The sequence below is a fragment of the Notamacropus eugenii genome, chromosome 2 (genome assembly GCF_028372415.1).
Source record: "Notamacropus eugenii isolate mMacEug1 chromosome 2, mMacEug1.pri_v2, whole genome shotgun sequence".
NCBI lineage: Eukaryota > Metazoa > Chordata > Mammalia > Diprotodontia > Macropodidae > Notamacropus > Notamacropus eugenii.
This window is the reverse complement of record NC_092873.1, coordinates 58,812,325-58,825,381: the sequence shown is the minus strand read 5'-3', so window position 1 is coordinate 58,825,381 and position 13,057 is coordinate 58,812,325. Positions and strand designations below refer to the sequence as shown.

The following is a 13,057-nucleotide window of genomic DNA, read 5'->3' as shown; positions in this document are numbered from 1 at the left end:
TTTCTCCCTACTTTCCTGTAGGGTGAGAGAGATTTCCATACCCAGTTGAGGGTATATGTTATTCCCTCCTTAAACCAAATCTGATGAGAATAAGTTTCACTCATTCCCTCTCACTTTCCCCCTCTTCTCCATTGTATAAAAACCTTTTCTTGTGTCTTTTATGTGAGATAATTTACCCTATTCTACCTCTTCCTTTCTGTTTCTCCTAGTATATTCCTCTCTCACCCCTTAATTTTATTTTTTTTAGATACCATCCCATCATATTCAACTCATACCTATGCCCTCTGTCTATATATACTCCTTCTTTCTGCCCTAAAAATGGGAAAGTTCTTAGGAGTTGCAAGTATCAGCTTCCCATGTAAATAGTTTAACTTTATGAAGTCCTTTATATTTCCTTTTCCTGTTTACCTTTTTGTGCTTCTCTTGAGTCTTCTATTTGGAAGTCAGATTGTCTGTTCTGCTGTGGTCTTTCATTCATTCCTCTATGTCATTGAATGTTCATTTTTCTGGGTGGGTGATTTTTGGTTGTTATCCTTGCTCCTTTGCCCTCTGGAATATATTCCAAGCCCTCCAGTTCTTTAATGTAGAAGCTGTTACATCTTGTGTTACCTTGACTGTGGCTCCATGATATTTGAATGGTTTTATGGCATGGTTTAAAGGGTTTAGAAAGGTTCGGGAGAGAGGTCACTGCCTTTTCTCCACCACCTTGGCGCCACCACAACCCTCCCCCCCTCCCCCAAGTCTTTTCCACTATAGTAATGTCTAAGAAAGGCTTTGGCTGAATGACAGAGCAGTGCTAAACACTGAACTAACTACTGGGGATTCCAAAGCAAGCAAGCAAGTAAAGCAGTCCCTGCCTTCAAGAAGCTTACCTTCGGACAGGAGGAGATCGTGTGTAAGGGAAGCGGAGGTGGGAGATATTGTGGCGTGGGGGAGAAATGCCTAGCAGACAGTATGGATGCCTGGTTCCGGGCAAGGTTAAGGTACAAGCCCAAGTCGTGCTTCTGCCCCTGACCATCTGAATGTGGCTCCACCATCTCGTGCCCCCTCAGGGAGAGCAGGGCAGCCTCTCTGAAGTGGCCCTGTACTCTGGGGCAGGTGATAGACGAAAGAGGACCTCCCTGTCTGAGGGGCTTTCTTCCTTACAGAATTAATGAACCTTATTGGATTGGATAATCCCAAGAGCCCTCAATCTCCCAGCTACTCCATCCAACCTCCCTCCGTCTCCCCTACTTTTACTCCTCCATTCCTCCTTCATTCTCTCCCTTCCTCCCTTCCCTCCCCCTCCCCCCCAGCTGAAGATTCCCACAGGTAGCATTTGAGGGTATTGTCGTTGACAGTATTGCTGCCAAGTTGGCCGAGCTGAAAAAGTGCTCTTAGCCCCCTGAGCTGGCTTCCTAACCAGCACTGAAGGGTTTGTGAAGGCGCAGGCTGCCCTGCCCTGCCCTGCCCTGCCTTGTCAAGCTCCTCCTCTCAGAGCCATTTCTCATCAACTTGGCTTGATTCCCTCTGAAATAGGAATTTACTTTCCAGCTGAGGGGTGAGGATGGAATGCCGCTCTACAAGAAAATCTATGGGTTCAAGAGTTCTCGAGGCTGTGTCCTGCTTTTAATCTGCACGGTGGAGAGGGGGGCTTTCTAAGATAGAATGCGCATACGGTACCCCTTGGAGAAACTTGGATGAAGACCTTGGTAGATTAGAAAAGTGTCATTCTCTTATCTTCCTCTCCTTTCAGTACAGAATCTTAGAAATTAAAACCAGAAGTTAGTTCCTTGTCTAACCTTGTTGTTTAGGACAAGATGGGCTTTTCCTCTAGCCCCAGTAACTGGCCAGCTCACCTTCGCCTAGGGCCCTACCACCACTTCTGACCTGGGGGTGTCTCAGATAATCCCAAGAAGTCTCCCTAGACCACTCCCAGTTTTGCTGCTCTGTCCCTTTGTGCTGCTTTCCCTGATTCTGTCCTGCTGGACCCAAAGGGCCCTAATCTGAATTCCTTGGCTAGGGGAGAGCTCTTCATGCTTCTCTCCCCCGACCCCCATGCTCTTCGCCAAGACTGTTTCAAGAAACATTTACTAAATACTTAGCATGGGGGATGGCTTCTCAAATGGTGGATCTTCTAGGCCCTCAAAGGGCCTTCATCATCCACTCATCCTCACTATCCTGTTGTCCCCTTCTCCTTATTGCTTTCACTGAATGAGGGAAAGGGGCAGGCAGACCTGCCAAGAATGTTGGTTCTGTGGTTCTGTTGTTTTATACACACTTGATCTTGAGGATTGAGAAATAGTTTCCTAAACGAGCAAATCCATCAGTCAGCTGACAAACATCCATTAAAGCACTGACTTTTAACAGTTCTCAAAGTCAAGTCTGGGGGTCCCTGGAAGCCTCTGAGGCCCTTTCAGGGAGTAAAATATTTCCGTTATAATACCAAGATCTTTTCATTTCTAATACAATAGACATCAGTAGATAGGATCCACATCTTTGGGAGGCCTCCATTTGGAAGAATATAAAGGGATGGGTGTAAAGACCAAGATATTTGAGAACCTCTGACCTGCTGTGTAGCCAATGTTATGCTAGCCCTCAGGAGGAAAGAAAGAGGCCTGGAGGTCCTGAGAACACCTGGAGGGACTCATGTCGGGGTCTACATGCAGAGCAGCCACAAGAGGCCATGACAGGCTGGATTGTCAGCCATGTAAGTGAAGGGGAGGAAAGTGCCAGGTGAAGGAAGGTAGAAATCAGATTGCAAACGTCTTTAAGCACCAGACAGTGGAGTTTCTCTTAGATTCCAGAGGCACTAGGGAGCCGGTGTGGTTGCTGATCAGGGAAATGACCTGTCCTTTCCCTTTAGCCTTTATTTTTGTACCCGCAGTGTTTTGTGTCATGGGCGTTGATCTGCCTGGTTCACGATGTGCCATGATTTAGACTAAGTGGGCACGTGAAGAATGCTTTTTGGGTTCCGCTGAAGCCCATGGCAGCACTTTTTTTTTTTAAGTTTTTGTTTTAACCTTAGTGATATGTGGAGAGTTTTTAGCTGTGTTTAAAATACGTCTCTCCTCTCCTGTTTTCTGACCAGGACGCCAGAACAGTGCCCGAGCGTGGTTTCCTTGTTGTCCGAGAGTTATAATCCTCACGTTCGTTATGGAGCTGCAATGGCCCTGGGGATCTGCTGTGCCGGGACAGGAAACAAGGTAAATCCCTATAGCCAGTGAGGTCCCTCCTTCACTACGATTCGGCTGCCACCCCTTGCTCTGGAGAGATCTGGAACCTGCCGGGGAGCATCCCCTCAGCCTTGCTTTGTGGAGTGCTTTTTGTCCCTGGGAGAGCACTAGGGAACCATCCCTGGGAGCCCCGTTTTGTTTGCTGTCTCCATGGCCCCTGTGAATAGGCCTTTACACTGGGGTATTTCCTTTAGTGTTTGGGTTCAGTTACATATTTTATTTGCTTAATCAGATTCTAGACGTCTAAGTGATAAATGATCTCTCCTTGGCTTTGCTCTCATTCCTTCATTTCCCCAAAACCTGCCATCATCACTTGTTTCTAAGTGTTTTTAGACTTGGGGACACCAAGGAAAGAAGGTCCATGAGTTAGGGCAAGGGAAACAGTGCCAGATAGGAATGTGGCCACAGTCTTATCACTGTTGTATCTGCTAAGCCCTGGGCCACACCCACTATCCCTGCATTTTTATGGATGCCCAGAGCTTAGCCCCAAGAGGCTCGCTCCCTTGCCCATGGCCACCCAGGAGGAGGAGGCAGAGCTGGGCTGAGGACACAGATGTTTCTGAACCCAGGCTTGCTACACTTCAAGTTCACTGTTGGGCAACCAGCATCTGCGGGTGTTTGTGGTACCTTCCCTGTGTGCTGACAGCATGGGAGTCATTGGAGAGGCATCCAGATGTGCTGGGTAAATCCCTGTGCACCCCAGGCCCTGTGTGCGTGCCAGGCCCCGTGTGTATGCACCAGGCCCTCTGTGCCCCAGGTCTCATGTGCTTCCCAGGCCCTGTTCACCCTAGACCCCATGTGCTTGCCAGACTCCGTGGGTACCCCACGCCCTCTGTGTGTGCACCAGGCTCCATGTGCTCACCATGCCCTGTGTGCCCCAGGTCTTGTGTGCTTGCCAGGCTCTGTTCACCTCAGACACCGTGTTCTTGCCAGGCCCTGTGAGCCCTAGACCCCATGTGCTCACCAGGCTCCGTATGCACCCCAGGTCCCATGTGCCCCAGACCCATGCTCTTGTTCTGAGGATGCAGACACAAAGGATAGAACAGTCCTTACTCTCAGGAAACAACTGTCCTATTGAGGGAGATAAGAACACATAGAAACAATTAGGCATCAGTATGTAAAGTTAATGAGGACAGACACATCTCAGGGAGTTAAGTATCTGTTTGAGCAAGAGATGCTGGAAGGAGCACTGGCCTTGTCCTCTGGGCTCCACCCCTTACAGTAGCTGGTCATACAGTCTCTGTGCCTCAGTTTCCTCAGTTGGTAAAATGATGGAGGGGGTGGAATATCCACCCGTAATCCATTTGTAGGGAATGTTCCTCACATAGGTAATGAAGTGGTGACTGTCCTTGAAGACTGTCTTCTGTTTTACCAAATGGCTCTGTCTGCCAGGGTGGTTACAAGGAAGGCAACTGGTTGTCAGCTGTAAAATAACCATATACGGAAGGATACTCCAAGACAGTCGTATTCCCTCCACTCTTGCAGATTGCACCCCCTTTCCAGCTTAATGGGCAGTTACACGCACTTCTGTGGCCACAAAGATTTATGATCTGGTGCCCAGTGTTTTGGAGACACAGTGGATATGGTCAGAATCCAGCCTCAGACCCCAGCTAGCTGTGTGATCCTGGCAAGTCACTGAGCCTCCCTCGGCCTCACGGTCCTTCTCTGTACAATGGGCATGATAGCACCCCTCCACGTTGGGCTGTAAGCCTTCTGCCAACCATGAAGCACTGTGGAAACACTGGTTGTCACGCAGGCACTCTGGAGCCTTGACCAGTCTTGCTACACCTACCTGGCCTGAGAAGCCAGGGTACTTGGGTCAGCTCCTTACTCTTATAAGGGCCTTTGGAAGGGACAGTCAGAAGAAGGCCTGGAGTACTTCACAGGCTACCTCTGGGTCGCAGAGCCTGGTTCGGGAGATAAGAGGCTTTGTTTTTAGAAATGGGTGGAAATAAAAGAAACACAATTTGAAACACCACCTGCCCAGGCCTGTGCACAGATGGTCAGCCCTTGGAGGGCTGATCCAGACCCCTCCCACCCAGCCTCTCTATTATTCATCTTCAGAAGAGAGGCCAGGATGCTAGCATTTGCATGATGCTCCAAGGTTTGCACGGAGCACTTCATTTGATCCTCACAACTACCCTGGGAGGGAGGTACTGTGATTGTGCCCAGTTTGCTCTTAAGGAAGAAGCTGAGGCACACGGAGGCACAGTGACTCACCCAGGGTCACACAGCTGGTGACGTAACAAAACTGAGAGGAGTTGACTTCCTGTGGACTGTGCTCCAGCCTCTGCTCCAGTGTCAGATCTGAGCATGTCCCAGTCCCAGTGCGTGGGGCCTTTCTTTGTCTCTACACTGTTCATCACAATTAAAACTCTTCCAGCTTTTCCCTAATGGAAATTCTTCCAAGGTCATCCTGGAATGTGACCTTAAGCAGCAGTTGCCTGGTAAATTACTGTGCTGAGGAGCTGCTGCCCTGAATGACAGCCTGGCTGGGCCCTGTCCATGACCCAGAGATGGACAGACACGGGCAAGCACGTACATGTGGACACACATGGACACTCCTGCAGACATATGTGCATACACAGACACAAGCCTACTCACAGAGACACTTACATACACAGACACATTCTCTCTCTCCCCCCCATTTTCTCTCTCCCCCTTCCCTCTCCCTCTCATTCCCTCCTCCTTCTTCCTCCTTCCCTCTCCCCCTCCCTCTCCCTCCTCTTTGTTAGAGAGTGTTGGGGAGGTCCTAGTGGACTCTGGGCTCAGGTCAGCCCAGCCTGATTTATTCACTCACCAAACATTAGTTTGCTGCTTGACTTAAAACATTCTCACCCAGAGCCTGGCCCCTGGAGCTCCCCACCAGCCTGACTGATGGCTTATCCAGAGGCAAGGGGCCATCACTTAACATCTTGAGCTTTCATTGATCTTACATTTCCTGCACCATGGTCTGCATCACTTTGGGAAAACCTCTTGAGCCAAATATGAATCTTGTGCATTTACTAAACTTAGACCTGAAGCAGGAGCTTGGGGGGCATGGAGGAGGGGCAGGTGGGATCTTCAGTTCTGCGATGAAGCAGCAGAATGATGAAAATGCTCAAAGAACATGATCGCTCCCTTCGTGGCTGAAGGGCTTTTGTGTGGAAGAGGGGCCAGAACTGGGGACAGCAAATTCTGTCCCAGCAATGACTTGTCTGCAAAGATGAGATTGCCCAGCTCAGGATACAGGAATTCCCTGTTGTTTGAGGCTTTTCATGAGCCTAATTCAGGCAAAGGTTGAATTGGGTGCCCTGGAATCTCCCATCGGAGTCTGTGGTATTTCTGGGCATCTTGTCCAGGTGCATTCTGTCAAACCACCGACACCTACTGGTGAGGCATGATACAGCATCTTACTCCTAACAAAAGGAGGGGCTGCTCCAGTTTACTGCCTGATACAGGGAGCCCAGCCCCTTCATTTGGAGAAGAGCAAACTCAAATGATTTGCCCAAGATCACGTGGTTCATAAATATCAGAGCAAGGACTTGGTCTTGCAAGTTCCAGAACTTGCAGGTGTGAAATTAGGGGCTTTCTCAAACATGACCCGACCAGCCATGTGGCTGGTCTGAGAAAAGAAGTAGGATTCCAAATTGGAAGAGACTTCCCCAGCTCTCCAGGTCATCCCCAGTCCTATTGTAACGCACCTGAGAAATGGGGACCTGGCCTTTACGCAGAAACCTTCCCACATCGGAACCAGACTTGTCACAAGTTCCACCGCTCTGCCCTCTGGGGCCACAGGAACAGGCCAGCCAGGGACATCGTTGAAGAGAGTTCTCCAGTGCATTCCCTGGCCCCAAATCTTCTAAAGATTAACATCTCCACTTCTCTCATCCAGCTGGCAGATGGTATGAGCTTGTGACCTTTCCCCATTCTGGTTGCCCTCCTCTGGAGGGTCCCCGGAACAGAACGCAGTGCTCAAATGAGTCAGAAAGGCCCCTCCTTGCCTTATTCCCATCTCAGCCTTTCAAAGAAGCCCCAGCTCTCCCATGCCAAGTATTGAGCTAACAATCCGCTTACAAAAAGCAACTCTACCTCCCCATGAAGCATTTTTAAACCCAGCTGTAAGATTTTACTCTGATCCTACTACACTAATTTAACCCAGGGTTCTAGCCTGAGATCTTCCTGCCTCCTGGCTCTGTCATTGATTCTGTCTCCCAGTTTCATGTCATCCTCAGGTCTGATTGTTGTCTATGTCTTTATCCATGGGGATGATGTTTTTTTAAATGGTAGCTGGCACAGGGCCCAGCACTGATCCCTGTGGCACTCCCCTGGAGACCTTTTGCTAAGCCAACGTTGAGCCATCCATGCTTCCTCTTGAAGTTGGTCATTTACCAAGTTCAGAATCAGTCTAGTTGTTCTCTTACTGTCTAGCTTACATCTTGGCATTTTTTTTTCCCACAAAAAGAGAATAAAATATATAAAATTTGATAAAATATCAAATGGTTTTCTTAAGACCAGGTAAACTTTTTCCTCTATATTTTTAGCAACTCTCTGACCACTTACTGGCATGGCCGCTGTTCTTGCTGAAGTCTTGTAGTTTCTCTTTGCATTTGCTGAAGACTTTTGCCTGTTTGGTAATCATATCTTTAATGCTCATATTAGAGAAGCTTGCCAGGAGTGGAGGCTCCTCTGCTTGTCATTTGAAGATTCTGTTCTCTTTCCTCTTTTTGAGAACCAGGACCCAGCCACGCGGGTATGTGTTCAGCCTCTGCCTTGCCCTGGCTTCAGTCTTGTCGACCTTGTTCAGTCCTGCAGCACCAAGCCTGTTCTCTGTGGTCTTTCAGCCACCCCTGATGGGACTCAGCAGCCCCAGGCACCAGCTCTGGAGATTGCCAAAAATGTTGTCCATTTCAGTCAGGGGGAGGCCCCAACACCCTTGACATAAACTAGTTGGGGAGGGGCCTCCTGAAGAAACTGGAAAGCAAATAGGCAAAAAATAAAAAAATAGATTGAGACCAACATTTTACACCACACATATGTACACGCATCCTAGATGGGTACATAAAATGTCATAGCAATTTTTTAAATTGCAAATTAAAAATAACTTCATACCCAGCCAGCTGAATGATGACAAGAGTAATCTGTATTGGAGGGGCTACATGTTATCTTAAAGATCTAAGGAAGTGGACTAGTTTTTTGCCTTGTTTTCAGAGTCTTAAGACAACTCATCCTGTTTTTCCTCCTATCAGAATGTCTCCAAATTTCACGTTTAGTTTTCTCTTTCCTGAGTTGACTTCTCCCCATAGAATTTTAATTCATGATAGTCTTCCCTTTGCAATATGCTCTCCCCATTTGTGGGGGGGCAGGTCAGTGGGACAGACACCATGCTAAGGAAACTTTGTCCAACTTTTCTCTCCTTAAACCATCTAAGAGGTGCAGCTCACTTTTCTGTGTGGTTCCCATTCTTTCCGCCCCAGCCTTGTCCTGTTGGTTAGAATCACCCCCAGCATAGAATTTCCCCTTCTTGGTACCTTTGCCTTTTCAAGAGTAAAACTCACTAAAGTTCATGAAAACACTATTGGCTGCAGAGCAGCCAGGCAGCACAGTGGATAGAGCACTGACCCTGGAGTCAGGAGGACCTGAGTTCAAATCCAGGCTTGGACATCACTAGCTATGTGACCCTAGGTGAGCCACCCAACCCCAACTGCCTCCTCTTCCCCACCCCACGTCTCCCCAAAAAGAAAAGGAACTATTAACTGCGTTAGTTTTAGGAGAGTGGGAGAAAGATGTGGCCCGTTTTCCAGATTCTGGGTAGTGTGTAGAATGCTCTGATGATAAAACTGTTTCTTCTTGTCCCTGTCTTGATCTTTGACCAAATTCTCCCCGCGCCCTGCCCTCCTTGGGTGCTGAGTTTCCTCATGGGGACACACATATCTCTTGCTGCCTTGTCTCTTTTAAATTAGGCTGTCTGCCCGGAGCCATGGCCCAGTCATAGGCATCATCCTATCAGCTTACACTGATACCTTTCAGGTCAGATTTGCCTCCTCACGTCAAGAAGCCTGTTGTCTAATCTTGTCTTCATCTTGCAGAAGTTTTGTATTTTTTAGGTATTTTAGTTGAAGCTGTGAGGGACTTCCCTCCTGAGGGAGATTACACAGTATCCCAGAAGTCACCTGACTGACCACTCAGGGAGAGAGTGTGGAGTTTCTGTCCTGTAAACTTCTCACTGTTTGAATTAACGTGACTACTCCCTATGAGACCTGGTTCAGAGCATGGAACAGTCAGTAGTAAGAAAGCATTTGCAGCTACTGTGTGCACTGACAATAAAGATATAAAAAGGAAAGCACCCCTGGGCTCTGGGAGCTTACATCCAGTAGGAGAAGACACCACCCAAAAGAAAGCCAAAGGGAGGAAGGAGCGCCATGGTGGAGAAGCTAAAGGGACCAAACTGGGCAGGAGGGAAGTGAGGATCTGAAGGTGCCAGTTTTCTCCTCTCCCCTCCCCCCACCCCCTACCTCTTCCATCTTCAGTTTAAAGAGCTTTTCATTCGATTTGCCAGACAACAGGTCCATGCACACAGGCGCACATGCATTCTCTTAATCTCATTGGCCTTTGTGAGGTGAGGGATCCTCCATCTCTGGCCAGAAACCTGAGCCTGCAGGCTCATATCCAAGCAGAGTTCACACCCCACTTTCTCCCTAAAGCAACTTTCCTCCCTGTCTCCTGTGTCTTTGGGAAGCCTGCAGGCTTCCGTTTCCTGCCCTGGACTTTGAAGTCTCTGGGGAAGATCCTTCACACCCATTTGTGAGTGTGCCCCTGCTTGCCCCTAGAAGACAAGATTATTCAGGTATTAGTTTCTCCTTTTGGCAAACAAACACCAGGGCATTACTGGGGCTTGTCCACAGCTATTTAGTGGCAGGGCTGGGAGACCTTCCAAGGATCTTTTCCCCAATCCCCTGGCCCAGGGTCTTTGCTCCTCCCATTCTAAGATGTCTTCCTTTTTGTCCAGGTCACATCCTCCCCCCAGCCCCAGCACTATACCACCAGCTCCATAACTTGTCTGTCTTTACCCACCAGCAGGCCTAGCGTGTTACATGACATTTACTGACTGAACCTATGAACTCAGGCTGTCTCCATGGGACCCTAATGGCACTTCTCTTTACTATGAACTTGACTGAAAATCCCCTTCTAGCCTCTGGTTCCTTTAAAATGCTTCTGCTCTGTAAAAGAAGGCTTTGCAGATAGGATATTTGCCGTGATACCTTTAACAGACATATTTATGTTTTCACACATTGAAAGCAAATGAGGTGGGGTTTTTCCTTTTAGAATTATTCCACATTCAATGTAGTTTTCTACACCTAATGTTCTTTGTGACTCTGCTCTGACAGGCTAATTCAGTGGAAATTTTCTGTTAGTCATGCTAGCCCAGTCTGCTTTATTTCTTAGTCATTTGTTTGATCTAGAATAGATAATGGAACCTGCCTGGCTCTGAGGTCTGGGCTTTAAGTATCTGAAACATCTGTTTATAACATCTGTGGTCTTGTGCCTCAGACACCATTCATGTATCTTCATTTAGGAATTGGAAATTAAGTTATGCTTCTTGTCCTTATCTGTTATACGTTCTTTGTAAATAGCATTAAAAACATTTGAATAATGTATGTTTGCACCATCACACAGTGGCACCAGGTTTGTCCCTGCTTGCTGATCAATCTTTGAACCAAGAACTCTGAAAGCACTGATTTACCCAAATCTCCTCATCTGAGGTTTGATCCAAAGTAATTTGGTGTTTGAATGACATATGCTGAGGTTTACTTCATCTCAAAGTTCCCTTTGAAAATGTCTTTAGGAAGCCATCAATCTTCTGGAACCCATGACCAACGACCCTGTGAACTACGTGCGGCAAGGTGCGCTCATTGCCTCAGCTCTCATCATGATTCAGCAGACGGAGATCACTTGTCCAAAGGTGAGCCGGGCAGGAGGAAGGCTGAGAAGCGCTAAGGTTTTACCTGAAGCTTGCCTTCTTGGGCTTCATCGCTAGCTTAGTTCAGTATCGAGGGAAAATTTCTGAATATGCTGAACTGTGTGAGAGAAAAAAATACATCTTTTAAGGGTTGGAAGAAGAGATGAGTAGATTTGGGGAACAATGAAAACATCTAATATTTTTCGAGCAGTCTTTTAAAATAAAAGTTATTTTGTTCAGGATCATAAAAATGTGTTAAGAATTATTTGTGTAAGTTTTGTATGGAAAAATAATATTAAATATGTTTAGTTTTAAGTTGAGCTTATTCATCCTCATTAATTTGCCCATTGATGTGAAGATTAATTAAAATGGAACCACAAGCTGCTAGATTCTAAGGAATTTTGCTCCTCAGTTTCTGCCCTGTGAGAGTGGGCAAAGATCTGAGAATTAGAAGAAATCCATATTTTTGGTGTATTTAGTTTTTTTAGTAATGCAAGGAATGTTTTCTGAGCTAGTGCCCTCTGAAGAGCTCACAGACACAGAACCCAGCTGGCAGGACTGTGCCAGAATATGGACATGAGGTGGGCTGGGGCACAGGAAGCGAAGGAGAAGAGGCAGCTTCGGCACCAGAGAGCAGCCACTAGTCCCTTGTCGTTATCTGTAAGCAGCCAGAGTCTGTGCCAGGCGGTCCCTAAATGATTCTTCAGAGAAGTCTCAAGAAATGTCAGTTCAGCTGTTCTCTGATGCTAACCAACATTATTTCAGCTGACATGTCACTAGAAAATATGGGGGGAGGGAGGAATGGGAATCTGATTGGATACAGTTAATCCAGGGACAGATCTCACAGAACTCCAGAAAGGCTTGTTTACTTGAAGCTCATCGCAGACTTACAGAGGCTAGTAGGTGCATAGGTAAGCATGAGCTTAAGCTCAGAGATGACTGAAAACTGTACCCCTTCCTGTGTCCTTGTGGGACTTCTGTAAGAGATCCTCCAAGTGGCAGGAGGGTCGTGGCCTCAGCATCTTAACCTGAGCTGCCACCATGATCACCAGCTCATGTCTTGAAGGACTTCTTGAGGTTCACAGATTTGGGGGAAGCAGCTGGGTTTAACCCCTAATGTCTCCTGCTCCTTTTCCCAGGTCAACCAGTTCAGACAGCTGTATTCCAAAGTCATCAATGATAAGCATGATGATGTCATGGCAAAGTTTGGTGCTATCCTGGCCCAGGGCATCTTGGATGCAGGTAAATGCTTTGTTAGAATTGTCATAGACTAACTTTAAATGTTTTAAGAAAACGTTTGGCTTGGAATAGCCAAATCTGTCTCCTCTAAGGCTCCTCTTACAAGGGTACTCATCATGCCTGCATTAACATCAGGCACTTAGGGCGGCTTGGTCCAAGGCTCCTTTGGTCATTGCCAACACTTGGGCTGTACATCAGGGAGCTCAAGCGTCATGGCTTTGGGGTTGGCCAGTGTCATGGGAAATGTGCTGCTCAGAGGTCTATACTTTACAAGCCTCAGATGCAACTCTCATCTCATCTCCTTGGGAGACCCTCCAACAGTGCAGATCACCATCCCTCAAGACCTGTTTTGTCTGTACAGTTTGTCTAGGGCTTCCCACAAGTGCAAACCTGAAGTCTGCTCAGAATGGAGGAGGCCTTCTTTGCTCCCTCCCAACATGGTGAAAGTGCTAAGGGGTCACTGAGGCACCTGGGGCACTACAGTGCACAGAATGCCAGGCCTGGAATCGGGATAACCTGATAGGAAACCCCCAGTAAGAGTTCTTTAAGTTGTAGCCAAGAGTGGAAATTAAGAGGGAATAGCTCCACAAATCCTCTGTGCATGTGATAGAACACTTCTGCCCTGCAAGAAATAACCCCAGGGAAGGATTCAAAGAGGTTGAGG

General features: G+C 47.5%; 1 protein-coding gene across 1 annotated transcript in view; it reads left to right on the top strand.

Annotated features, from left to right (window-relative positions):
* The window catches only part of PSMD1 (proteasome 26S subunit, non-ATPase 1), a 116,147-nt gene that overhangs the window by 76,776 nt on the left and 26,314 nt on the right, over positions 1–13,057 (top strand). The window contains exons 17-19 of the mRNA XM_072640498.1: positions 3,071–3,185; positions 11,041–11,157; positions 12,294–12,396. Coding sequence (XP_072496599.1) covers positions 3,071–3,185; positions 11,041–11,157; positions 12,294–12,396 — 335 coding nt within the window. The remainder of the gene's footprint in view (positions 1–3,070; positions 3,186–11,040; positions 11,158–12,293; positions 12,397–13,057) is intronic.